This window comes from Rattus norvegicus, chromosome 2 (assembly GCF_036323735.1).
Source record: "Rattus norvegicus strain BN/NHsdMcwi chromosome 2, GRCr8, whole genome shotgun sequence".
Classification (NCBI taxonomy): domain Eukaryota; kingdom Metazoa; phylum Chordata; class Mammalia; order Rodentia; family Muridae; genus Rattus; species Rattus norvegicus.
The window spans coordinates 193,769,427-193,793,858 of record NC_086020.1 but is presented as its reverse complement, the minus strand read 5'-3'; the positions used below and the strand labels follow the sequence as shown (position 1 = coordinate 193,793,858).

The following is a 24,432-nucleotide window of genomic DNA, read 5'->3' as shown; positions in this document are numbered from 1 at the left end:
TACTCACACTAGTAGCGTACTGGATGTCCTTCCAGATGGAGGTCTCCCGGGACAGGTCAGAGGCCTCGAAGAGATTGTCCAGGATGACCTCGCCAATCATGTCATGGCGGGAGAAGCGGTCAAAGTCAAAGACACTGAGATGCAGCTTGCGGTCAGCCAGCTCCTCATAGGGCACGGGGAAGTGGAAGTTCTCATCAAAGGTGGGGTTCAGCGTCTTGCGGTGCACCCGGGTCTGCAGCTTGCACTTGCGGTCAGGCAAGAGGTAGATTTTAACGTAAGGGTCAGAACTTCCACAAAAGTCCTTGGCAGGGAGGTCAAAGGCCTTCAGGATTCGTACAATCAGGGTCTCACTCTCATAGTCATAGCGGAGGCTGAAGTTGATCTTCCCACAGCTCTTGGCGGCCTCAGACTTGGCCTCATCCCCATCCACTGACTTCTGCTTGTAGAGCTCAGGCTTGATACGGCCAATACTGGTGGGCTGTTCAGCGGCGGCCGGCGGCAGTTCATTGCCGTAGTCCACACTGGAGACATGCATCTGCCGTGGCAGGTGGCGCTTGAAGGACGTGTGTCTAGTAGAGGACAGGAGGCACAAGCAACATGCATCAGTGCTCCAGGGAATAGCGGGATAAAGGCAGACCTGTTGGCTCCTCATCCCTCTTGTGGGGCTCCTTCCTTCCCTCTCATTGACCCCACTTCTCCTCTTCATACAGTTTGTGCATGAAGTCGTTGGAAGCCCTGTGTGTCTTAATATATGTAAAGTAGTTGGAATGCTGCCTGCTGTACGGCAAGCTCAATAAATGTTAGCCATTGTTTTAATCATTGTTCCTGCTTTCCTGACATCTGCTTTCTAGGTTTCTTTCCTGGTAAGCATGATTACTTCCCCCATTAAAGCATTAGCCTCAGTAAGAGGAGATCCATCGTTCCCACTGCCTTCACCACCACCATCATCATCATCATGGTCGTCGTCACCATCGCCATCACCACCACTGCTGCTGCTGCCACTGCTGCCAGCAGACAGTCAAGCAGTTAAATGCATTGGCTTAGGGGATAGACTACATAGGTTAATTTTGATCCTGCTACTTTGAGCAAGTGATTAAGCTCTCTGCACTATAACAATAAAGATGATAAAAGTAACAAATGCAGAGGATTGTGGGACCGTAAAATAGATACAAAGTGTTTAAAACAGAGCCAGGTGTACAATAAGCAACGTGTGTGTTCGCTTTCAGCATGGTCATGTGGATTCTTTGGTAGTTCCACATCACAGCCTTAGCAGAGTCATTTGCCCTGCTGTATAGTTTAGGAAAGTGAGAAATAGCTCACTTTAAGCTATTCGCCCAAAGCCATACGGCAAAGTCAGCCTGCGGCACCCTAGCACCTCAGCCCTGGTTTCTGCTCTGAACACTACACGTTTTTCCCTTTGATCGGTGCCTATGAGCCTGAAGGAACGCACTGCAGGGAACCAGGGATGTGCAAGGTTCTCAAATTCAGAGGAAACACATCTCTCCATGTCTTTTAAAGCTGTTTTTGGAGTTAGAGTAAGCAGGCAGCCATCATGCCTGTTGTTGGTATGCTTTTGAATTAGATGATGCCATGTTATGTAACTACTGCCATGTAGGGAACTCAAAAGGGCTTTGAAGAGATCCTTGTTCTCGATAGCCTGGACTCTCTGGCTTTACCTCTAGAGCATGACACAGCCACGAGGCTTTACTCTCACCTACCCCTTAATGCATTGGGAATTTTCATGCCTCTAGGCCTTTGTATATACTCTTCTCCCCTGTCTGAAATTTTACCTTTTCTCAGCTCTCTCAAGCCAGCTTCTAGTCTGGTCTGTGTCCTCATATTTACTCTCACATACTAAGCACATCACAGCATCTCACCTTGAAGGTTCCCCTTTCCCCACACCTATCCTGATTGGCACCCCACACCTTCTTGATTGGCAGCTCGGATGACACCTTAAAGGACATACACTATTAGCTCTGGGCCCTGATCCTTAGGGGCTGGAACCTAGTTGATACACTGTATCAGGAAGTATGGCTGCACCCGGGTTAGGAAGTGAGAAGCACACCATTTACCTGGTAGACGACGCTGGCTCTGTGGTCTGTCGCTGCAGCTTGGTGTGGCGCATAATGTGCTCTTTGACCGACATCTGCACCTCGGCTGGGATATCTGGGGAAGTATGGCTGATCTTTACAGCTGCCTCCAGGAAGCCCAGGGCACTGGGGTCCTTCAGCTTATCCGCCATGTTGCCTCTGGAGCTGGGGCTTTGGAGGATCTCTGAAGCAGGGTTAGCAGAAGAAGGGCTGGAGGCCTCCTTGTTCCTCCAGGGCATCCAGCACAGCTTCCAAAAGAGAAAGAAAAAAACTGCCACCAGGGCCACACCACACACAATAACTACCACTGCGAGGAGGCTGACAGAGGTGCCTGCCCTCAGCGTGAGGCAGGCAGGGCAGGACAGAGACACACAGAGGTGGGGATAAGCAGGGGAGGCATTGGAAGGAGGCACACCATAGAAGGGACAAAGACGAAAGAAGAGAGAAGAACGGTTATGAGCAAAGCTGCCAAGACATGGGAAGAAGAGTCGGCTTGGACGTTGATGGTCCATTTTGTCAACTGTCTGCAGCCTGGCGTTCACCTCGGTCTGGTTGCTTTAGTATCACCCTGCCCCCACCTTTTACCATAGTGAGGAGCACTGGCAGCTTGCCCTACTGCTCCTGGCTTGTGCCCAGGGATGGGACAGTGATTTAAATGGGATTCTAAACAAACGTGCAGATTCCTGAAGTATTCATATTTGTATGCTGTTTGAATTTCTATTAGAGCGCTTACTGTGGCCAGATTTCTAGCAGGGTCTTACTTTTCCTTTCAACCCAGAGCCTTGCCCAGGTTAGGTAAGTGATCTCTCACTGAACTTTATCTCCAGCCCCCAACAGTGATCTTTGCACACAGCCCCCACACAGCCTCTGAGGTAGGGGCAGGTGCTGGCAAACCCATGCTCCTTTTCTAAGGGAGCATGGAGTCTCATTCCAGGCTCCATAGTTGTTCATTCCTGGGACTTAGCAGGAATTCAATAAACACCCTGATTTCCTCCAGAGAGAGGAGTGCAGCCTCACTTCCCTAAAAGCAGGCTGCTGACTTCTGTTTTCCTAGAGTTTTTTGCATGCTGTAGGCTCAGTGGTTTCTTGTATTAAGTTGGAATCTGATTACCGGGGTCTATATAGGTCAAAGTTAAGTACAAAATACAAATGATTCCCATCACTGTCTTCCATTCTGTGGCTCTTTGGAAGCCTTGCTGTAAATCTAGTGTTTGTGAGCCATGTGCCTGGGTTGGAAGCAGGCACTTAAAGCCTTAACCCGCCCCTGCCCAGACCCAGGGGTGTCCATCATCTCAAGAGAGCTGTGTAGAATGTCTCCTTGTGTACAGAACTGGTAAGAAGACTCTTGTCCCACTTCCTCCTCTCAAAGGATATGAGTCTTTGAGCCTAAGGGAGAGGTGGAGAGGCTCTGAGCCAGAGGTTTGCTGGGCAGGGTTGTCACATGATCACTTGTGGAGGAGCCAGCCAAGGCACTTGGTTTGGCTAACATGGTGAACGAGAAGCTATGGAAGTCCCTAACTGTCACTTCCCTAGATGTCTGACTTTTGTGGAAGAGGCCAAGACTTGCTAGCTGGCCCTGGGCAGATGGGTGACTCCCTCGGCAGGGAGGTATCCTATCAGCTCAACCTCTCATTCTAGTATCTGCTAGTCCTGCAGACCTGGAGGCTGGAGCCTCTGGCCCAGCTGCCAATTGCTTTATGGATCTTAGGACTTGTAGAATTACCTAAGTACAAAGGTAAGGTTGTCCTTTGAGAGATGGCAACAGTAGCCTAGAGGCCACAAGTTAGTCAGGGCCCAGGAGTCCACCATCCTATTCTTTCTACTGCTATGACCTGTTTGTCCCAGGTTAAACTCTAGACACCTATAGGTTCCGGTGGCCTTATGCTTTCATTCATGAACCTGCACATAAGCCATGAACCGGCACATAAGCAGGCACACATGAATGAATTACAATTCTTCCTTATGTAAGTTCAACCACGCCAGATTCCATTCAGAGCTAGGCTTGGCAAAATGCCTGGCTCCCACTAGGTACTTTTATTGTATCCAGATCTCGGGTAAAGCCAGCCCTACATCCTGAGGTTAAGAACCCCAGTCAACCTTTCAAGGAGCCACCACTACCTCTGGCTCCCTGTCCAGTCCTTGCCAGGATCAACAGCCAGGGGCCTCTCTGAAAAGGGGTGAAAAGGAAATTGTACCTTCCCACCACTTCTGCCCCTATTCAGCCAACACAGAGACTTCAGAGCCATTCTGTGGCTGAGAGTATTAGCTGCTAGCACTAAGTCTTCCCCAAGAGTAGTGGTTCTCACCCTGTGGGTAGCAACCCCTTCAGAACAGAGGCCACACATCAGATATCCCAAATATCATGTATTTACATTACAATACACAACAGTAACAAAATTATAGTTATGAACTAACAATGAAAATCATTTATGGTGGGGGTCACCACAGCACGAGGAACTGTACTAAAGGGTCTTAGCATTAAGAAGGTTGAGAATTACTGCTCTGGAGAGTACGAACCAGGTCTCCAGTGAGGAATGCATGTGCCCCAGGAGGAAAAAATTTGCAAGATATTATAATATTTATCATGTTATATAAATAGTCAAGACTTCATATACAGGTTGATAGTAATAAATGATTTATTATTAGATTTAGTCAATTTATTCAACGTCATTATGTTCAATAGCAAAATGTTTTTTATGTATTCAATCATGTAACCCTCTCTAATGAGACAGGTATTGACCTAGAGAATTAATAGATTGCCCAGGTCACACAGGGAGTGAGGTGGGCCCATCCTCATCCACACAGCTCAACAATATCACTTTGGTAGAACATGTATATAACCTGGAGACAGATAAATGCACACTGGAAGTACTTAAATTCAGGATGTTTTCTGTTGTACAGTTATGGTCTAAATGTCCTGGAGGCTGTTTCTCCAAGCCCCTAACCTTTTCTGGGTGCATCAGAAAAGCTACAGCAGACATGAATGTCAGTATTCTAAGTGCCTGACCATCTCCGAACCCTTTGTATCTGTCCTTTGTTACCGCTGCTCTGGGCCCATTTCTGCACTGAGTCACTTTAAAACAAAAGGTATTTCTAGGGCCATGCTTCCCTTTGATCATACATTTTACTTGCTCTGGTAATAATTAGAATGTTAATGAGAAGGGAGGAGGTGAGGGGTTTTCAGAGAGTGCAGAGTGCATTTAAATGTTCAGCTTGAAAAAAAATGAATTCATAAATGAAATAAAGGCAGGGAAGGGACCAGGGGATTCATTTTCTTTTCTTCATGTGCTTGCTATTCAATTGCTTCTCCATGTACCTCCAGCTGCTGTCCCCTTGACACTATGCTTAGAGAAGGCAGAAGGCATGGGTTATTGGGAACCAGGCCCTAGCACTCAATACAGGTTATGCAAGAACAGCAGGGCCATTCCATGCCTGGAGAATCTTCTCCCAGGACTAGGAGAGCCTGGCTTGTTACCTCGCAGGCAGACAATGCAAAGAGAAGTAGATTCTGGACATCAAGAGTGAGTTCATCCATATGGACAGGAGGCATAAAGTGGTAAGGAAAAAAGCAAGAGAGGAATCAGAAAAGAGGAAGCAATAATCATAGAGGAATAATTAAAAATAACTCGGGGAGGGCTTGACCTCAGCCAGCCTTCACCACCATGTTGGTCATCTCTCTGTGGCTATGTCCACCTGAGGTAACCGGCTCATGAAGATAGACACTGATTTTTGGCTCACAGTTTCAGACACTTCCCTCTGTGCTCTCTCAGTCCCACTGTTTGGCTCATGGTCACACATCAGGAGATGTGGGAAAACAAACCTTTTGTGTCATAACCAGGAAGGAAGAGAGAGGAAGAGAAGGGCCAAGGGACTGGGGTCCTGATACCCCTATAAGGACAAGATGCAAGACTTGCCAGTAGGCCTCATCTCTGGGAAGTTCTGCCCCCTCCCACTTTAGGAAACAAACTTGCAACGTGTGGGCCTTTGGGCAGACACTACAGATCCAAACTGAACTCTAGTGCCTGCTTGTGGGAGTCTGATTTGGGAAGCAGTAGCTGTCAAGCCACCTCTGAGAGAGGAAAAATGTGGCTTCGGGAGATTATGAACTCAAGGGCATGGCCTGGAACAATGGCTTTAATCCTTACTGGGGAGCTGAACCTCACAAGGTATGAAGAAACACAGGCAGTATCTCGGGTGGGCACCAGGGTAGATGTCTGCAGAATACATGCCATCTATACTGCTTTCTAATGGCGCTTCCTACCTCACGGGTTCACTATAAAAACCAGATAAGCTAGGACTAAACACAGTCCTGATGTGCAGAGAATGTCCCTTAAACATAAGCTGCTACTATCTCCCAGGGTTTGGGTTTTTTGTGGTTTTGGTTTTGTTGTTGTTGTTTTGTTTTTCTGTGATTAAGTATAGCTGTTTGCTGTGTACAACTAGGCCTCTGGGGTACAGAAGGGAGACCCAGGATCAGAGAGCAAAGTGGCAGAGTGGCCTCAGGCCCCTTTTCCCTCCTGAGATGTGAAGACCCCGCCCCCCCAGAGATCATCAGGGTAGGTCCTGCTTGGTCACCTTAAATAAGACTGTTTGGTAGGGTGATAGCCTGTGGCCCTCCTTTCTTATTCAGAAATGCTAAGTTATTAATTAGCACCCCAGGGCCTGCTTATCTTCCATGGTGACACTTCATTCTCTAGAGGCAGACTGGGCCCCCTCCTCCTCCCTGCATCCCTGGGGTTAGGATTCATCAGCAGCTCTGATCACTTGCTATTGTTCCGTTTTTTTCTAATGGGTTCCAATGTCAGAGAAATCCATTTTGTAACCATCACAGGCATTCTTGCTAACAGACTATAATTGAAAAGACAAACTGGAGAGAGGGTTAGCAAAGAAAGGACCAGCTCCCAGCTCACTCCAGTATCAGAGAAGCCTGGCCCAGGGCCTGGAGTTGCTGCTAGCCCCTCCAAACCACAGGTACCCGACGGGCTGTGTGTGTCCCTCACACCCTTTATTATGGAGACACAAATAAACCACAGCTCAGAAACCAGACAATAAGGGATGTAGAGGTCCAAAAACCATGGAAGGAACAGCAGTTAGTCCAGAGAGGGAAGAGACTCCAGGCAGAACCATTCATATTAATATTAATGGTCGTATTTGCTGTTCATTTCTATGCGGCAAGCATTGTGCCTTTCTTTATATTATCTCATTTAATCTTTACAGCCTCCTGAAGAAATCCATTTCACTTCTCATAGATAAACAGTGTAGAGATGATAACTAAGTCACTTGTTCAAGGGTGCAGTGTGTTAAGCAGAAGAGCTGGGAGTTGAATGTGGGGCTCGCGGATACCAAAATCCCAGCTTTTAAACCAGGCATCTGCGGGAACTGGAGACGGGGCTGAGGCTCTGCAGGCTCAGAGCTCCACCCGTGGAGTGGAGTCGGGGAATCTCAAGAAGGTGAGGGAGTTCTCTACTCTTTGATCTGATCTTTTAAACTTGCGCAGGTCCCTGCAATTGGATTGTATCTAACCTCCACTCTGACTTTTCTTCTTCAAGTAGCAGTTGCTTCTGAAAAGTCCCATCCAGTGATATCCCTGAGGAATACCTGTGTGTGTGTGTGTGTGTGTGTGTGTGTGTGTGTGTGTGTGTGTGTGAGAGAGAGAGAGAGAGAGAGAGAGAGAGAGAGAGAGAGAGAGCGCTTGTATTGAGAGAACAGTAGCTGGTCCTTACTGAGGCTAACAGACATGGTCCATTAATAATAAGCTGTGCTGTGGCTTGTAAATTTATTAGGAGAAGTGGGTGTAATTAAATTCAGAGTTGGGGGAGGGGGAGCAGAGGGCCATTGCTTCCTTTTCTTCTTTAGAGAGCCTGGCCGAGCTACCTACTGATGGGGATAATTAGCAGAGTCCAAACAGAGAAGGAATTAATGCTCCTGAAAAAAAAAAAAAAACTATGATGAGGAGAGACAATGCTGGGCTAATTATGGCCTCACAAAGCTGTATGACTGGGTGCCTGCTTCATTAGAGCAGTCAGACATAAAGCGGAAGCTAATGTAGAATACTATGGTGGACGGAGGTTTGGCACTAATTCAGCTGTCATCATCATCATCATCATCATTGCAGATGGCCACCTTACCTTTCTACCCATGGTCCCCTCGAATGGGGAATTAAGGCTGGAGTGGTGAAGGGGAGGCCCAGTCAGCCAGTCTCTCCCCAGTTTATAACTGCAACGCCTGAGGGGAGAGAACTGTATGGGATTCCATGGGGGAGAAAGAGTTCAGTGCCCCAAAGAGAGAGCTGAGGGATGGGGTGTCATTTAAATCTGCAGTGTCTGGACTGGACGCCCAGCTGGCTCAGCTCTGACTCTGTGTCCTAAGAAGTTCAAAAATTAGAGGCCTAACCCGCAGAGGTGATGCTGAGCTCAATCAGATCTTCTTACCATGCTCAACCCAAGCCAAGGCCACCCCCAAAGAAGCCTGGCCTGATCCTGAGCCTTCAAGTCAGTCCTGATCATATCTCACCCCCAGCTCGGTGGGCCAGGAAGACAGAGAAATGCTTGAGCATTAAGAACAGAAAACACAGTTTTTGCACAGAGCTCGAAGGAAATGAAGCCCTCTAGAACAAGCCGCCCCGCCTGGTCCTCTCAGAGCCAGCAGAAGAGAACTTTCAGAGACATCTAGAATGGTTTTCAACTGTTAGGTGTTGGACTTTAAGACACTTGAAGTGCATTCTACATGCTTATTTGTACTTTGAGAAGGTTGATACGAGAGAATTCTTATGAGTTTGAGGTCAGCCTGGGCTAGATGGCTGGATCTTGTCTCAAAAAAAAAAAATCAAGAAAGAATAAAAGTTAAGGCATGGAGAACCATCCCGCCTTAGGGTAGCTAGCACCTTTCTTCCATGAATGTAAACATAATGTCTATTCCCTCCATCTAGAAGGAGCCAGAGAGCATCTGATTCTTCAGATGATGACATGGGACTCTGCTTTAGAGAAGTGCTTCCTTTCCCATCACACACCGGAAGAAAAGAAAAGAAGAAGAAAAGAAAGAAACATTCTCTGGGGTGCAAAAGGCCAGCTTCAAAGCCAGGTGGTTGAATCACAGACCATCTCTAGCGTCATTAGTAAAGCTAACAAGCACCACATGCATCTTGAGCCATAGGCAGGCTGGGAGCCACCACTCCGGGCTATGCACCAGGCACAGGTCAGCTTGGGTTCGCTTTCAGGCTCCGGCACATTCTAGAACACGATTAGATTTCTACTGCAACTTGGACTGCACATAGAGTTCATTCACCTCCACAAGAAAAATGGCAGGAGAGGCCTGCTGGTGACCGTTTGCATGTATGGGCCTCTGGGGAGTAGTACATCAGGAAGAAAGCAGGCGTTTTATCCTTGGGGTTTTCAGAGAAGGGGGTGTGCTTTTAGTTGGGAGGTTTTAGCACAGATGTTTCCGAGTCAGAGTCCAATTCATGGAGATTTCTGATGCAGTTCCTTGCCCAGACCTGACCTGTGGGCAGGTTCACACAAACGGTAGTGGAATCTGAGTCTTGACTGTTGGAGTTTGGGGTATCACTGGGAATCCCAGGAGCTAGAGGCATAAGAGCCGCAGAAGGCAAGGAGAGGAGACGAGATGGGAAAGGAGCTGATCATACTCTCCCCGCGTGCATTACCTTTCTCATACAAGTGCAGAAGAAAAGATCTAACGTTGCTTTGCTTGGAGGATCGGATCCTAGATGGAGTCTTTGGGGTGCAAGGAGCAGGCTGGGAGGTGGGAGGTCTGGCACCCTGATGTGAACACCACATTCCTCTAGATATAGAGCTCACCTAAATCCCCAAAGTTCCAGAGCCATTTTCTTGTGGTGTGATCCAGTTCTCTGTCTACCTGCGTCTCTCGTTCTACCTTGGCCCTAGGATTTCTTGGGGGTTGTGACGGATGCAGTAACCATGTGAAGGCTCCCCTGAGCCAGGGTGGGTATACGACTCAATCACACTCTGAAGGCATCTGGTAGCCTGCCTCACTCTCCTCAGCCGTGCTGCTCAGGTTAAAGGAATCCTTCTGGAGTCAGACTGCCAGCATCTCCTGCCTACATGTACTCACAGCACACACACCCCACCCTAAACCACATTTCTTGCCTTGGACAGATAGTAGGGCAGAACTCCAAAGATGTGTGCTGGCCTCCGTATTCTGAGCTGTCAGGCCCAGGGGGAAGACTCTACTGCAGATGGAGCATTTGAGGAAAAGACGGAGCTCAGGAATGGGGGAGGTAGGGAGTGACTGTTTGACTTGAGGGAATTGCTGTCTTGGAAGCATCATGGTGTAGAAAGAGATACACCAGAGGACCCGCGTCTAATGTCAGTCTAATCTGCTCTGAGATTCCCGAAGAGGCAGAGCCAACTTTTATCACTGTCCCACTCTCAAAAGTTCTTTATGTCTAATCTTGGTCTCTTCTACTGCAGTCGTCAATTCATTGATTAAACAGTGTCAGAGACTGCCAGAGAGAGAGCAGCATCCCTAATGACTCCTACAGAAGAGAGGTGGGCCCCACTCACAGAAGGCTAGGTACAGCCTCCCCTATCCTCTCTATCTCCTCCCTCACAGCCTCTATTCCTAACCCAGAATCTCCCTCTATCGTTGACCTTTAACCTCCAATGGAAAAGGCGCTCTGGAATCCGAGGCCACTGGGAGCTCACCCGACCTGCACCTGCTACCGGGTACCACTTCTCTGGTCTCTGGCAACTTGTCCCTGGAGAGGTGCGGGAAGACCACGTATCTGACCTTAACGGCCCCCACCTCTCTCTCCCTCCCCAGCCATATGGAACCACGAAGCGACTCCCATTTAAGCCTAGGCCAAGAGCCACTAGGGTCCCGGTCGGGGTCTCGGTCGAGGACAAGGTGTGGTGAGTCTGCGGAACCCCAGAGAACTCCAACGCCTGGGTCTCTGCAGGATCTCCCCACCCCCAACGCCGCATTCGCTCCGGGCCGCGGGCTGACCCTGGGCCCTTCCTTCCGAGGGGACACGACCCATACTTGCTCTGTCCCGTACCCTCCTAATTGCGGGACAAAGGATCCCGCTGCAGCAGGAGAGCTTGGCGGCAAAGACTGGTGCAGCAGGTACATACCCGGCCGGTCGGCTGCCACGCCGCGGACACTCCCGCGGCTCCCGCCGCCAGGGCGCGACACGCCACCCCTGTTGTCGCGACTCCCGCGAGACGTCGCGGCTGCACGCAGGACCCGTTCCCCGAGGGGCTCGGGCTCAGGACTCACCGGCTCCGGTGAGCTCGACTCGGCTCGGGCTGCCGCCTAGACTTGGCGGCCGCCGGGGCTGCGGCCGGCGCAGGGTCCGTGCGGCCGGGGCAGGAGGTTCCCGCCTGGCAAAGTCGGTGAGAGGCACCGGCTCAGTTGAACACCGGCCCGGAGTCCGAGTGAGTCAGAGAGAGACCGAGGAAGCGAGTTATAGGGGTGCCTGGGGGTGGGGGGTACGCCACGACACTCTTCCCACCCCGCCCCCCGCCCCCCGGCGAGACGCAGACAGCCACTCGCTGCTGAGAGACCTGGACACAAAGACCGCGTGCCAGCTGCAGACGCAAGTTTTTCCCATGCCCAGTGGTTCGACCAGCCGTCACCCAGTCACTGATGGTCCCTAGACCCTGGGCCGCCCCCACCCCCACCCCGGGAACACAGGCTTTCCTCCGTGCCCAGGACGTCTCCATTTCTCCCCGACCCTGGCCAATCGCTCCTGGGATGAGCCTAGAGACACAAGGGAAACTGAGGCCCCAAGGATGCCGCATCTCGGGGCTCTCGTAATTAGTGACCCGGGAGGAGAAGGGTCCTCTTGGGATCTCTCCCTGCGGGCGGTAAGCCAGGGGACTGGCCCAGACTGGAACTCTGAGCTAGACTTCTGAGGTTCTGGGGCGCTTGGGCAGGTGTCTTGGTCAGGGGAGGCCACCCAGATGAAAACCCAGGAGTGGAGGGGGCCCTGGGTCTCCCGGTACCTGAGTCGGCCGCGCTTGGACTCTGCTCCGGGGGCTGCAGCTCGAAGCTCTGACAAGTCTCCACGTCCAGCCCGAGAGGGGGCGGCCGGGCCCGGCACAGAGAGGCCAGGACCGCGAGCGCCGCCTGGCACCGAGGCCCTCCGGCCCCCCAAACTCCGCTCATGCCCCGGATCCTCAGGGCTGCGGAGCAGTGACTCGAACTCTAGCCGCGGCCGGACTGGGGCGGGGCAAGGAGGCCCCCAAAAGACCCTCCCCGCGGCGGCCCCCTGAGGCTCGGCTCTGCTTTTAATCACTTCCCCGCAGGGTCCCCGCCCCTCACGTGGCATCCCGCGGCAGCTGGCAAGTCTGGCGCCTCACGGCCGCCCCCTCCACACTCAGGGACTTGCCTAAGTCCAGGCAGGTTCCAACCCCGCTGTCCCACACCTTGCAGTATCAATGCCAGTGGTGCCATCACTGAGGGTGTGACCTTGGGCCTTTCTGGGGCTCAGTTTTCCTTTTCGTAAAGGAGGTGTAATGATTACTGGTGCTCTGTGAGCTTCCTCGGAATACATAGGTAGTGCTTGTGAAAACCTTGGGGAAACTGCCACATGCCACCCAAGTGGGCATCACAATAACAACATGAAAAGGGGCGGCCCGACTGTACGGCGGGAGGACCTTGTAAAGATAGTTGACTGGAGAAGTTAGCCAGACTTTCCGGATCTCGGCTTCGGAGATATAAGACCCCAAGACCGCGGAGCAAGGGGAACTGTAAAGAAGACTTTCAGAGCCCCACAATCTTGCGGTCCGAGGCACCCTCACGTTGCTATGGTGACTGGAGGCAGCGGCCGTCTCTCTCCATGGCAACTGGAGGAGAAAGTTTCTGGCGAATAGGAGTGGGGAGCATTTCAGAAAGGGGTTCGGTTCCCACCAAACCCACCTCCATGCATCAGACCAAACCCAGAATAATTTATTTTTCTATGAGGCATATATAACAAGAGTCAAAAAGAAGGAAAACTAAATAGGAGGCTAGACTGTAAAAGGAGCTTCCCTCAATAACTGTGAAGTGAGACTCAGAAGCAGGGTGACTGTTAGTTTCGCGATGCTTCAACCAGGCCTGGAAATCTAGGAGCCATTGCTAACTGCCAGGAGAATGAGCCCTGTCCTATCAGAGGAAACTCCCACCCTCCACCTACCATCATTGTGTCGCCTTCCCGAAGTAGGATCTGGGAAAGAAACTTCAGCCTGAGTCCCTACATCTGCAGCTACCGAGCTGGAGTGTGCAAGTGAAAGTGGTCTGGGAGAAGGGTCTTTCCTCCCAATGCACGCTAATCCGAGGTACCCTCAGAAGTGACTCAAGTTCCGAAGAGAGGAGATTCGGAGCGGCAGCTCCAGGCGATCACCATTCGCACCATCTGTACCAGCCTAATCCACTGGCCCTTATTGTTGCAAGCCCGAGACAGCCAGTGTCCAGGGTAGTAAGGGAAAGGTCTCACTCAACCTGAGGGACCTCTGGCCTGGGCTCGGAGGCTTTCGGGCTCCTGACCAGCGCGTGTCCCTGTCCGCGGTGCTGAAGGTTCGGTTGGTACAATCAGCTCGTGCGCACTGTGTTAGGGGATAATGGGGACGGGCTATTAAAGCCGGTTCACAGCTTCCACCCGGGTCCCTAGAGCCTGCCATAGGGAAGTGTGGGATCTCGAGCGGGAAGGATTGAAGAAGGCTTGATCCACGACCCTGTATAATCTGGACCACCTTCCAGCCAGTGGTGCTGGGTTGCTATTCCAACAACAGGTAAACTTCTGCCTCTCCACTTGCCTTCCACCCACCTGAGGAACCCAGAAGCCCGAAATCCTCCCCTCTAGCGCCAATGTAGATCTCAGCCGGAGGAGAGATCGGAGTTCCGAGGCCCCAGGCAACACTCTCATTAGCAGCTTCCCAAGCGGGGGTTTTGTGTTTATGTAAAACACAAATGAGGAGCTGCTCTCTGCTGGTGTTTATGGCAACTCTCACTCCGCAGCGGTTTCTCCCTCCCCCTCTCGAGTTCCTGGGGACATTCACAGAACAAAGCGCCTTGTTTTGCCCTTGCAGAGAATGAAAAAACACGGGACCACCTTTCCAAGGGCCCAGACCTGCGATGCAGGGAAATCAATATTTTGCTTACACCGAGTGGGGGAATTTACCTCTCCACGGAAGGCAAAGGAGCCGATTCGGAGCAGAGCAGGTGGCGGGAGCTGAGAATTAACAGATAATTTCTCATTGTTCCCGAATCCAACCTCCACACTCGGCAGGCAGCTCTGCGTCTCTGGCATTTCTCAACCTAACAGAGCGAAAGAGGTTCTGCCCTGACAGGGATGCAGGAAGAAGCCTGAGCTCCAGGCTCCTAGAACATTCGGAGTGCCAGAGAGTAACTGCGGGAAAGAGACAGAGACAATGACGAGAGATAGAAGAGACAGGCGCAAAGACTGTGGGTGTAGGAGACACAGAGAAACCAAGTCAGATACCTATAAAGGCACACATTCAGAAAGTGACATTAAGAAATATTTTTTTCTTACACTAAAACAAGCTTCATCCTAGCTGTTCTCTTCCTGCCTCGCCATCAGCTGCTGATAACACTGTGGTGAGTTGCCAGTATCAAAAACAGAAGAAAACTCTATTGTGTGTTTCAAAGGCTCCTTGACCCACAAGTCCAACCCCCAAACACATCTAAAAGTATTCCCATATGAAGAAACCAGATTTAGTCTCCCAGGACACCACTCAAATGCCAGACCATTCAACTCTGGGGAGAAAAACCATCCTGGGTGCAGCTTTAGTCGTGGGGATGAGAGGAAGAGGAGCACAGAAAATATGGCCAAACGCCAAACAGGGATGTGGGTATTAGAAGGCCTGAGACAGTCACGGCCTCTCTGGACTTCAGCGTCCTTGCGAAGGAGCTCATCAAGGCTAGAAGCAGAGGATGGTTTTCCACACGCCCAACTCAATTCTACCTACCACTCTCCCACTGTGAGTTCCCCAGACCAGGCTGTTCCGAAGTACAGACTGGGACTAGAAAAGAATTGAAGCAGAATGAGAGATCTGAAGCAGAAACCAAAGGTCTCCCACTCCTACGCCCTTGCCATGCTCACCCCACATAACTAAAGTACACATTCCCCACCCCCACCCCCATGCTCTGCCCTTGGGGCAGGCACCCACCCTACTCTGAACAGCAGTGTCTAGTTGAATTACTGGACAAGTAAAATAAATGAGGACCACTTAATTTTTTTTTAATTTGAATCTTGATAGGAAATTGCTAATGCTGTAGGCGGAAGAGTGAACTCTTTTGACGTGAACCGATGTGTCATATCATCTTCCCATCTCGGTGCAATTTCTAAATAGGGAGCCCTCTCCCCAGCCTCCCCCCAACCCCCAGCCCTTCCAGAGAGGTAAAGGCGGCCTCTGACGCTCAGAGCTGGGTATGCAGGGAGAGGTAACTGGGAACAAGACACAAGAGAGCTCAGTGCTTTGTCAAGTACCTCAGAGCCACGGGGGATCTAGCCCAGCTTTGAGGGCCCCCTCTGTTCTCTCTACCTCCCTTATGCCCTGCTTTCTGAGGTATCTCCCAGATCAGAGAGGGGTACCAGGAGGTATGATGTCTAATGTGTACTTGTTGGCCAGGCTAGTCCATGAAATCAGTCAAGGAAGAATTTAACTCATTCAACCCTCACAGTAGGGAGGACTGGTGGGCTCTAATAGTCCGTCTGGAAGGTGAGACCCAGACCCTCCAAGCACACCATAGTGTTTCTTCCTTCTCCATGTTGAGAGAAGGAGGATTGTGAGGTTTCATATGTCCCTTTGAAAGGTCGTGATATCTTAAAACAGATTTTCTTACATGTAAAGGGTATTTAGAAATTAATTATACAGAGGAATAGAAAGATTTAGTTTCAAGGGTCTTTGCACAGATCTGGGCTCTCTGACCTTAACCATTGCAGTTGCCTCCAGGACCCAGGTGCTGGCCTAGAGGAAAGTCAGTGTCAGTAAAAAATAACAGAGTTGGAACCTAGACTGATCACCTTCTCCTCAAAACTTGCTTGACTGTTTCACTTCTAGTAGAACTGGAACTTTCCAGAGGCCCTCTTAGAGAGTCTCTGCTACACCTGGGATGTGTCTGTGCTCAGAGCCCAGCTTCCAGGAAAGAACCTAGATCATATTTTTCTAAGATCACAACCTCGGTGTTGGGAATTCTCCCCAAGGAGACAGGAGAGAGTTTGTAATCTCAAGACTCTGGCTGTTCTACTAATGAAAGAAAACCAAATAAAGTGTCAAAAGTAATTAAAGTGACATGTTCGAAAAGGCCTGCCAAAGGACGTCTTAATCCTTGATTTTGATAGAGTTCAGACAGCAAGGTAAGGGCTCAAAGTCTCCTGTGGTGTGAAGGGGCCAGAGGCCCTGGAAAGAATAAAGCTGTTTACCAAATTTTAGCTTCCCTCTACACTGTGGGATAGCATTCATTCTTCCTATCCAAGACTTCAGGACACATTTATGTTTCTGCTTTTTGCTGGAGTATAGTAACTGGCTGAGGAGTCACCTCTTTCCCTTACTAATACTTCATTTGTAAAATGAGAGGTGTTTAATACAACACTGTCACACAGCAGCCCTAAGAGTAAGGTCTATCACTTAATCTCATCCACCAGAGAGCCCTGGGGGAGGGAGGGAGGGAGGGAGGTGGGGAGGGAGGGAGGGAGAGAGAGAGAGAGAGAGAGAGAGAGAGAGAGAGAGAGAGAGAGAGAGACCCTGGATTTACAGTCAAGTAGTGACAGGACCAGACCCCACACCCATGTCTTTAACATTATTTATCTGTGCCCCCAAGACTTACCAAGGTCCTCACTAACACCCAGTGTGCGGAAACCGAGACACAGTCCCGGGCTGTTTCCTGCACGTGGCAACCTTCAAACACACTGTATGCAGATCCCTGAGCTCTGCTCCAGGTTGCTATCCTGAGGGAGTGCACCAGATTGCTATGGAGAGAGGTCACGGGTGAAATTTATTTAAAATGTGTTCTTTGACCTTTGAGCTGCACAAATACCTATGCCTACGTTGACCAGGAGACTTCTATGACATGATTCTTTGTAAACTTCCCTGCTCAGTTCTCCACTCTCAACCCTTCCATTTTGTCCAAGGTTCGGCTCTCTTCCTTGTATCTCTGTGCCCTTCTCCTACAGAACTTCAAATGGTAAGCAATACGGTTTTGTTTGTTTAGCCTTGGCTAGCCTTCAACAGGATATGTAGCTGAAGATCATCTTCAACTGCTGATCCTCCTGCCTCCACTTCCCAAGGCTGAACTTACAGGCATATACCATGCCTAGTAGCAATCCTCATTACCAATAGTAGTACTTTGGGCTGGTGAGATGGCTCAGCCGGTAGATTCTTACTGAGAAGCCTAAAACATGAGCTTGATCCCTAAAACATGTGTGGTGGATCTCACATGTAAGAATGAACCTCCTGTAAGTTGTCCTCTGACCTCTACATGACCACTGTGGCACACTTGAACCATACACATACACATTAAATAAGTAAAATATAATGTAACATATTTTACATATCACGTTAGCATTAAATACAGCACCAAATATTCACTGAGCCCTTAAGCAAGTCTAGGCTGTATGTCCCTTGCTTTTTATCAAAACAGCCCTATTAGCCAAAGCTTATAGATGTCAAGAAACAAGAGTAGAACCCAGTCTTGGTTGGAACACCTCACTTCAGAGCCCATACCCAAGGACCTCTCATTCTGTGTCTCTGACTTCCTCTCCTTGCTTCTACATGGGCATTTTAAACTCCCAGGGTTGAACACTCAATGGCTCCCTAGTGTTTCCACCTTCCTTGCACACTCAGCCAATCGCTGGGCCTTCTCAATCTCCCTTGGAAACCTTGCCTTTTCTGATTCTGCTAAGCGTCCCCACTACCTAGTCTAGGCTCTTGGCACTTTTCCTCCAGCTCATGACAGATGCCATGAGATATCACAAGATCATGTCAGCCTCTCTCAAAATTCCTCAAACTCCCGTGGTCCTTTGTGAAAACCCCGGCTCTCTCACCAAGTCCCTCTAGACCTAGCCTCCTTCCTTCTCTCCCTCCGTGCAGCTGCTCCTCCATACAATCTGGTATCCTCCACAGGCTTCCTGGGCTGTGGTCTCAGAGGACCTATCCCTGTGTCTCCTCCTCCCTGCCCTGCCCCACCTTGCATGCCTCTACCTTCTTCAGCTGCTCTAGGCTCTGAACTTTGTAACCAATGAATGATACAATATTGGTGCAACCATGGGCAAGATACTAAGCCTCTCCATGCCACTGTTGTTTCATGAATGGGATGGAGAGGGTGGAGGTTGCTCCTCTTTCCTCAGTACTGAGAGGTTTCCATGAGTTGGCATACAGGCCATGGGCTTCAGGAGCAAACTCAAGTGTCCACCTTAGTCTCCCCACTACATACACTGTGCTCCTTTGGTACGTCACTTAACAAGTCGTGCTGTTGACACCCCTAACCCAAACATTCCTTAAATCAAGATTTCTCTGTCTCAGAGTCTTCATAGCCTGAGTGGCGCACATCTGGTCCACATCCTTCAATTGCAGAGTGAGGGTGTGAGTGTAGGAAGACTCCCAAAGCAGTTTCACAGGCCAAAATCAGGGCAGGCTTATTGGAAGGGAATTATTTTGAGCACTCTAAGTTGCTTTTTCTTGCCTTGTTTTGCAGGTGATTTGAGCTAGAAAGAATGAGGGAAATATTTTGGGCTTAAAGGTTTCAAGCCAAGACAAATGCTTCTGGGAAAGAGGAAGCAACAGACTTCCTTGCCAAGACCCCAGACCCTGAGATATTTGATGCCCAGGCTCCCTCTGCTGTGGGGGAGGGCCCAACCTAGCTTTCTACTTCAGAGTAGTCCCCCAAAGGAAGTTGTTTGGAACCTCTCAGCACACACTGAAGAATGCAGGGCTCAAGACTTCTTTCCTTTCTGAGATAAAATTGCTCATTCTCTTGAGTGTCAAGCCATCGCTGTGAGGCAAGTACATGTCTGCTGGGGCAGCTGACTGTTTGCCAGGATAAATTTCTGATAATAACACAAAGTCATTACTGTGCAATTAACGCTGCTAATGAGGAATGCAAAATTTCCTTCCCACTCCCCCAGCGCTCCCCCCTTTTACCTCTCTGATCTTTTCCCTTTCTTCACACACATTCTTCTCAACCTCTTCCTTCCCAGACCTGGGGGTGAAGTGGGGAGAAAGCAGGAGGAGGGGCATACACAGGAGAGAGCTGTCATCCACTACATTTGACTCTCAGTCTTCCCACAGTAGCAAAGCATCTGTGGGCCTGGGAGAGAGGCAGAGAACAGAGGCATGGGTGAAAGGAGCGTGTAGCCTTAGACACGAGCAATGGTGGTATTTTAAGGGATCTCAGCAGTGACCCACCACCCAAGAGATCCTGTCTAGTGTAATAACCGTGGTTCCGCCTCATCATGGAGGAGATAGCCAGAGACAAGGCCAGGTAGCTGTGCTGTGGGAAACTGATGCTGTGCTTGTTCTTAAGAACAGCGTCTGAGCTTGACGGGAATATATTTTGTTTCTTTCTGAGTAATTACTTACACACACACACACACACACACACACACACACACACACACACACACTTTTTCAGTCACATTCCTGAACATACTTGACAGATACCCTGAAGCTCTCCCTAGGGGTGGCTGGCTATCCAGCTTTCGGGGAAAGTGGAATCCCCAAGAGAGTGAAATGGGGCAAGATTAAAAATTCTGAGGCCATCACAGAGGTCTGTGTCTCTAAGGGGGGCTATCTCAGGGTCAGCTGCTCTGGCAAGCAGGAAGCCAGGTGGTGGGTGGAGTCTACCAGAGTTCAGGGCAAGAAAGAAAGGAATGGCTCTCAGGGGAGATGTTTGGGAACTAGGCCCAGGATTCCAAGAACCCTTTGGGGGTGGAGAGGAGAGAGAGAGAGAGAGAGAGAGAGAGAGAGAGAGAGAGAGAGAGAGAGAGAGAGAGAGCAGCAGTAGCAGGCATGGGGCTGGCTGCAGGCCACAGTGCAGAGCCCAGGGAGGCCACAGAGTCAGAGGGCCTATCACCACACAGCAGGAGGTGGATTGGATGACCTGTTTGCCTCTGTCTAATTCTTTATATTCTTGGGCATGAAAATTGCCAAACCCCAATTGTTTCCTCACAGCTGTGCTCACCTGAGGTGGAGAGGGAGAATGGCAGGAGCCTTTCATTATTCATCCGACTAAAATGCTAGAGCCAAACAGTGCCACAAAGGAAAAGGGTCTGTTTTCACCAGAAGCCATTCTAATTGCAATTGAGTTGAAGAGGGAGATGCTGGCCTGGGAAGCTCAGAGCTCCTGCACACAGCACTCTGCATCTGAATTGTGAGTGATTCTAGGGCAGTGCTTTTCTTGGGCTCCCTCAAACCCTGTTAGGGCCATTCCTTAGCCCAGATGATATTTCCACATGACCCTTCAGTCTAATGCTCTCTTCTTCCTCTTTTGACATCTTCTTTCCTTGTTTGGGTAACCTCCCCTAGAGTATGTTGTTTCTATTGTTGCAACTGTCCAGGACAAGGACCCATAAAGGTGGCTGGGCACCAGTGCCTGTTACCTGGTAGGTACTCAGCTAGTTTCTTCCAGGTAGGTCAGCCAGGATAGGATTTCAAAGTGTGGTGTGGTGGCTTAGAGTCTAACTAATTCTTCCTTGCAGAGGCCACCAAGTATCTAAAGTCATGCACTGGCCTATTGTGCAGCAGTGCGGGACATGGGGGTGGGAGGGCTGGGGTAGGGGCTGGGGTGGGGGCTGGGGTGGGGGCTGGGGTGGGGGCTGGGGTAGGGGCTGGGGTGGGGGCTGGGGTGGGGGCTGGGGTGGGGGCTGGGGTGGGGGCTGGGGGGGTGGGAGGGCTGGGGTGGGGGCTGGGGTGGGGGCTGGGGTGGGGGCTGGGGTGGGGGCTGGGGTAGGGGCTGGGGTGGGGGCTGGGGTGGGGGCTGGGGTGGGGGCTGGGGTGGGGGCTGGGGGGGTGGGAGGGCTGGGGTGGGGGCTGGGGTGGGGGCTGGGGTGAGGGCTGGGGTGGGGGCTGGGGTGGGGGCTGGGGTGGGGGCTGGGGTGGGGGCTGGGGTGAGGGCTGGGGTGGGGGCTGGGGTGAGGGCTGGGGGGGTGGGGGGGCTGGGGTGAGGGCTGGGGTGGGGGCTGGGGTTGAGTCTGTGTGTGGGCTGGGGTGAGGGCTGGGGTGGGGGCTGTCTTTCTCTTTTATCTGGGATTCCTAATGTTGGTCATTTGCTGACAACAGCTGCTTTGAAGACCCTGGGCATATCTTGGACCTTTTCCTCCAGAGCTCAGTTCCCCAGCTGGGCAGACACCCCCACCATCTATACCTCCTTTCTGTGGCATCCTGGGTCTGGCGTACACTGGCCCTAGGAGCCTCCCGAGCACTTCCATGGTGTTCCTGCTCAGTGGACTCCATGTCTGGGAAGCGTCTTCCCTGAACCAGAGCCAGAGGCTTCAGTTGCTTCCACTTGAGCCACTTTGGGGGTCCTGCAGCCACCTCCATGTTCTTCCCAGGGCAGCTGTTCTATTTCTCAGTTCCCCTACCCATGTGAAGACCAAAATCCTCTTCCTTGATTTTCCTCAGCATGGCATAGCAACTTGGCACTAGGCAAAGGATCTCCAGAACTGTAAGGAAGGTACTACCATTGCCGTAATTTCTGTCCAGAAAGACCAGGCTCCATGACTTCATACCCCCCCTGGGTCCAGCCCCCAGTGAGGGTGAGCCAATAGGGAGGCACTGGAGCTGAGTCCTCACCGTATCAACTGGACCACAGGAGAGGGCTCCTGGAGTTTGCTACAAGCTCTCCAGCCACAGCCAAGTAGTGCCCATGCTTACAAGGAAGACAAATGCTAAAGGCTCTTGTGGACCAGGCACAGCACTCAGTGCTCCAGGTACAGACCCAGAAAGTGAGGTACATACAAGTAGAGTCAGGTCCAACATAAAGCAAGCCAGGTCCCAGGAGACAATCGCCACAGACCCCTGTGAGGGTGCAGAAGAACTTGCTTTCAGGGGTGCTGGTGGGGCACTGTGTTGCCTGGCCACAGCTTGAATGACAGCAGAGGGTTCCAAACAAGGCTCATCACTTCCAGCTTCCTCCAAGTTTCAGAAGAGTTGAGCAAGCCACTCTTGACTTCTCCAACAAGACAATTCTAGTTGGCGAAGCAACCAGGGGTTAAGCATGTGGGTCTTGGAGCTGTTCAGAGACAGATCCAAATCCTGTCTCATTTATTCAATGTCTATAACCCATCTGAACCTCCATTTCCTGAACTGTAAGAAGAAGATTATATGAACACTTACTAGAACTGGGCTAATTCCTGGACAAGGTCTGGCATACATTAAGAAGAGCTCAGTAAATGGTAGCAGTGTGATTATCACTTGGATTTGATTATGGTCTATTGAATGACCCCAAATTTAAGAGTGTGCCCTTGATAAAGTCTTCCATTGTGGGGAACACCTTGCCTGCATTTGAATAGCAAAGACTGACAGCAGAAACTGCCCCATCTGATCTAGGGGGAGGATCCAGCCTTCAGGTGGTGGCCCTTTTCCCTCCACACTGGGGTGGACACTAGTGGAGAATTGGAGAGGCAGCTGATGATTAAATTGAGCCTTTTAGACATGAATTATGGATCTATGACCTTTCCTGGCTTAATTACTCCCACTGCTATGTGGCCTGGGCTCTGGCGTGAGGTCCCGGAGGGGGGCAAATTCTGCTCACAGCCATCGAAGCCCAGAGCCTCAAGCTCCTGCTTTTATCTACTGTGGTTCGCACGGCTATTTCTGTGGTGGGCAAATTCTCTCACTGTGATGAAGGCCGTGCCCTAGTCTAGGAGCAGACCCCTTCTTGACTCTCATAATCCCTTTGGCCTTTACAGAGTCATCTTCTTAAGTTTACTGACATGGGCATCAGCTCAGTTTTTAAGGTTGAATCTGAGGTTTCTTAATGAAGCTGTCATACTAATAGATCTATGGGTTCCCACTGAGCTGGTACATCAAGCACAGGGCACTGGGTGGAGGGTGACCCTCACAGCTTCATGAGGGGAAGAACAAGTAGTTGGGTTTTGTTTGATAAATGTTTTCAGACATGCAAAAGCAAAAGACAAGAATAATAAAAGGAAACCCCCAGACCTATCGCCTACATTCAAATATATTGATATTCTAGTTTTGTTCACCTCATACCCTTTATTTAAGTCTCTTTATTTTTAAAAGTCTTAAGGCAAATTCCAGACATTACATCAGCTTACCAGTCAATTCTTCTGCATGTACTTCTGATATATGCATACGTATGTGCACATACATACATATATTGCATATATATGCAATCATCACCCCCAACAAAAACAACAAAATAATTCTCTAATTTTCAGTATATGATCAAGTTATGCTTGTGTCTTGTAAGTGTGTCTTGTAATAGTTGACATATTTTGATCCATAGTACAGTGTGTGTGTGTGTGTGTGTGTGTGTGTGTGTGTGTGTGCGCGCGCACGAGTATGTGCAGACACATGTACGTGAGCATGTGAGCATGTAGGTATGGGTGTCCCTGCCTGTGCATGGAAAGGTCTGAGCAGGACATAAGCACCTTTCTCCACTGTTCTTTGCCCTATTGCTTTGACAGAGGGTCTCTCACTGAAAAGGCTAGGCTACTTTTGGCTAGGCTGCTTTACCAGTGGACTCCTGAGAATTCTTCTGTCTCTGCCCTACAGTGCTGGAGTTACTGACACCCACAGCCATGCCCAGCCATTTACACGAGTGTTGGGGACTTGAACTCTGGCCTTCATACTTGCAGAACAAGCATTATTACCCACTGAGCTATCATCTCCATTTTAAGTAGTAGTGTTGACTTTCTTCATCCAAAGCTGATGGTCCCCAATAGCATTACCTAGATAGCTGAATATTGCCAGTCAACCAGCCAGTGGAGGGGTAAAGATGGGCGCAGGCAGAACACCAGCCTTTAGGCTGGGTCTTATTATCCTTATAAAATTTGGCTTTGGACTCTGCCCAAATATAAATGCTGCCCCGTCTCACAAGTTGTAGCCGTCTGTTCCTTGAGTGGACTTGAGTCCCTCTTCTGAGCTGAACGTTGAAGGAACAGATAAGGAAGAGGCTGGGGGCTATAGGAACTTGCTGTCTGATACTGTGACCATCTGGTGTCTTGAGGCCATTGTCAAATGTGTACTAAGAAGAGTAGGCTAGAGAAGGGAGCTAGTGTCCACAGAACTCGGGGAAGGCTTTAGGAACGGTGACATGTTGAGGCTGGAGAGAGGACTTCAAGAGCAGGAGTGTTTACTCTGCAAGCTTAAGGACCTGCGTTTGAATTCATAGCACCCAC

The 24,432-nt window shown here is 50.3% G+C and overlaps 1 protein-coding gene across 8 annotated transcripts in view; it reads right to left on the bottom strand.

The window, feature by feature from the left end:
* Syt6 (synaptotagmin 6) overlaps positions 1-12,808 on the bottom strand; it is a 59,691-nt gene extending 46,883 nt beyond the window's left edge. For 2 of the 8 annotated variants that reach the window (XM_039103022.2, XM_063282441.1), the window contains exons 1-3: positions 12,074-12,207; positions 2,073-2,338; positions 8-569 (exon numbers count right to left, since the gene is read on the bottom strand). In XM_039103022.2, coding sequence (XP_038958950.1) covers positions 8-569; positions 2,073-2,329 — 819 coding nt within the window. In that variant the 5' untranslated portion in view covers positions 2,330-2,338; positions 12,074-12,207. Of the gene's footprint in view, positions 1-7; positions 570-2,072; positions 11,097-11,200; positions 11,709-12,073 lie in introns of those variants that run through there. The other 6 variants (XM_039103020.2, NM_022191.3, XM_039103023.2 and 3 more) reach the window with 6 other exon arrangements.
* Between the last annotated feature and the right edge of the window lie 11,624 nt (positions 12,809-24,432).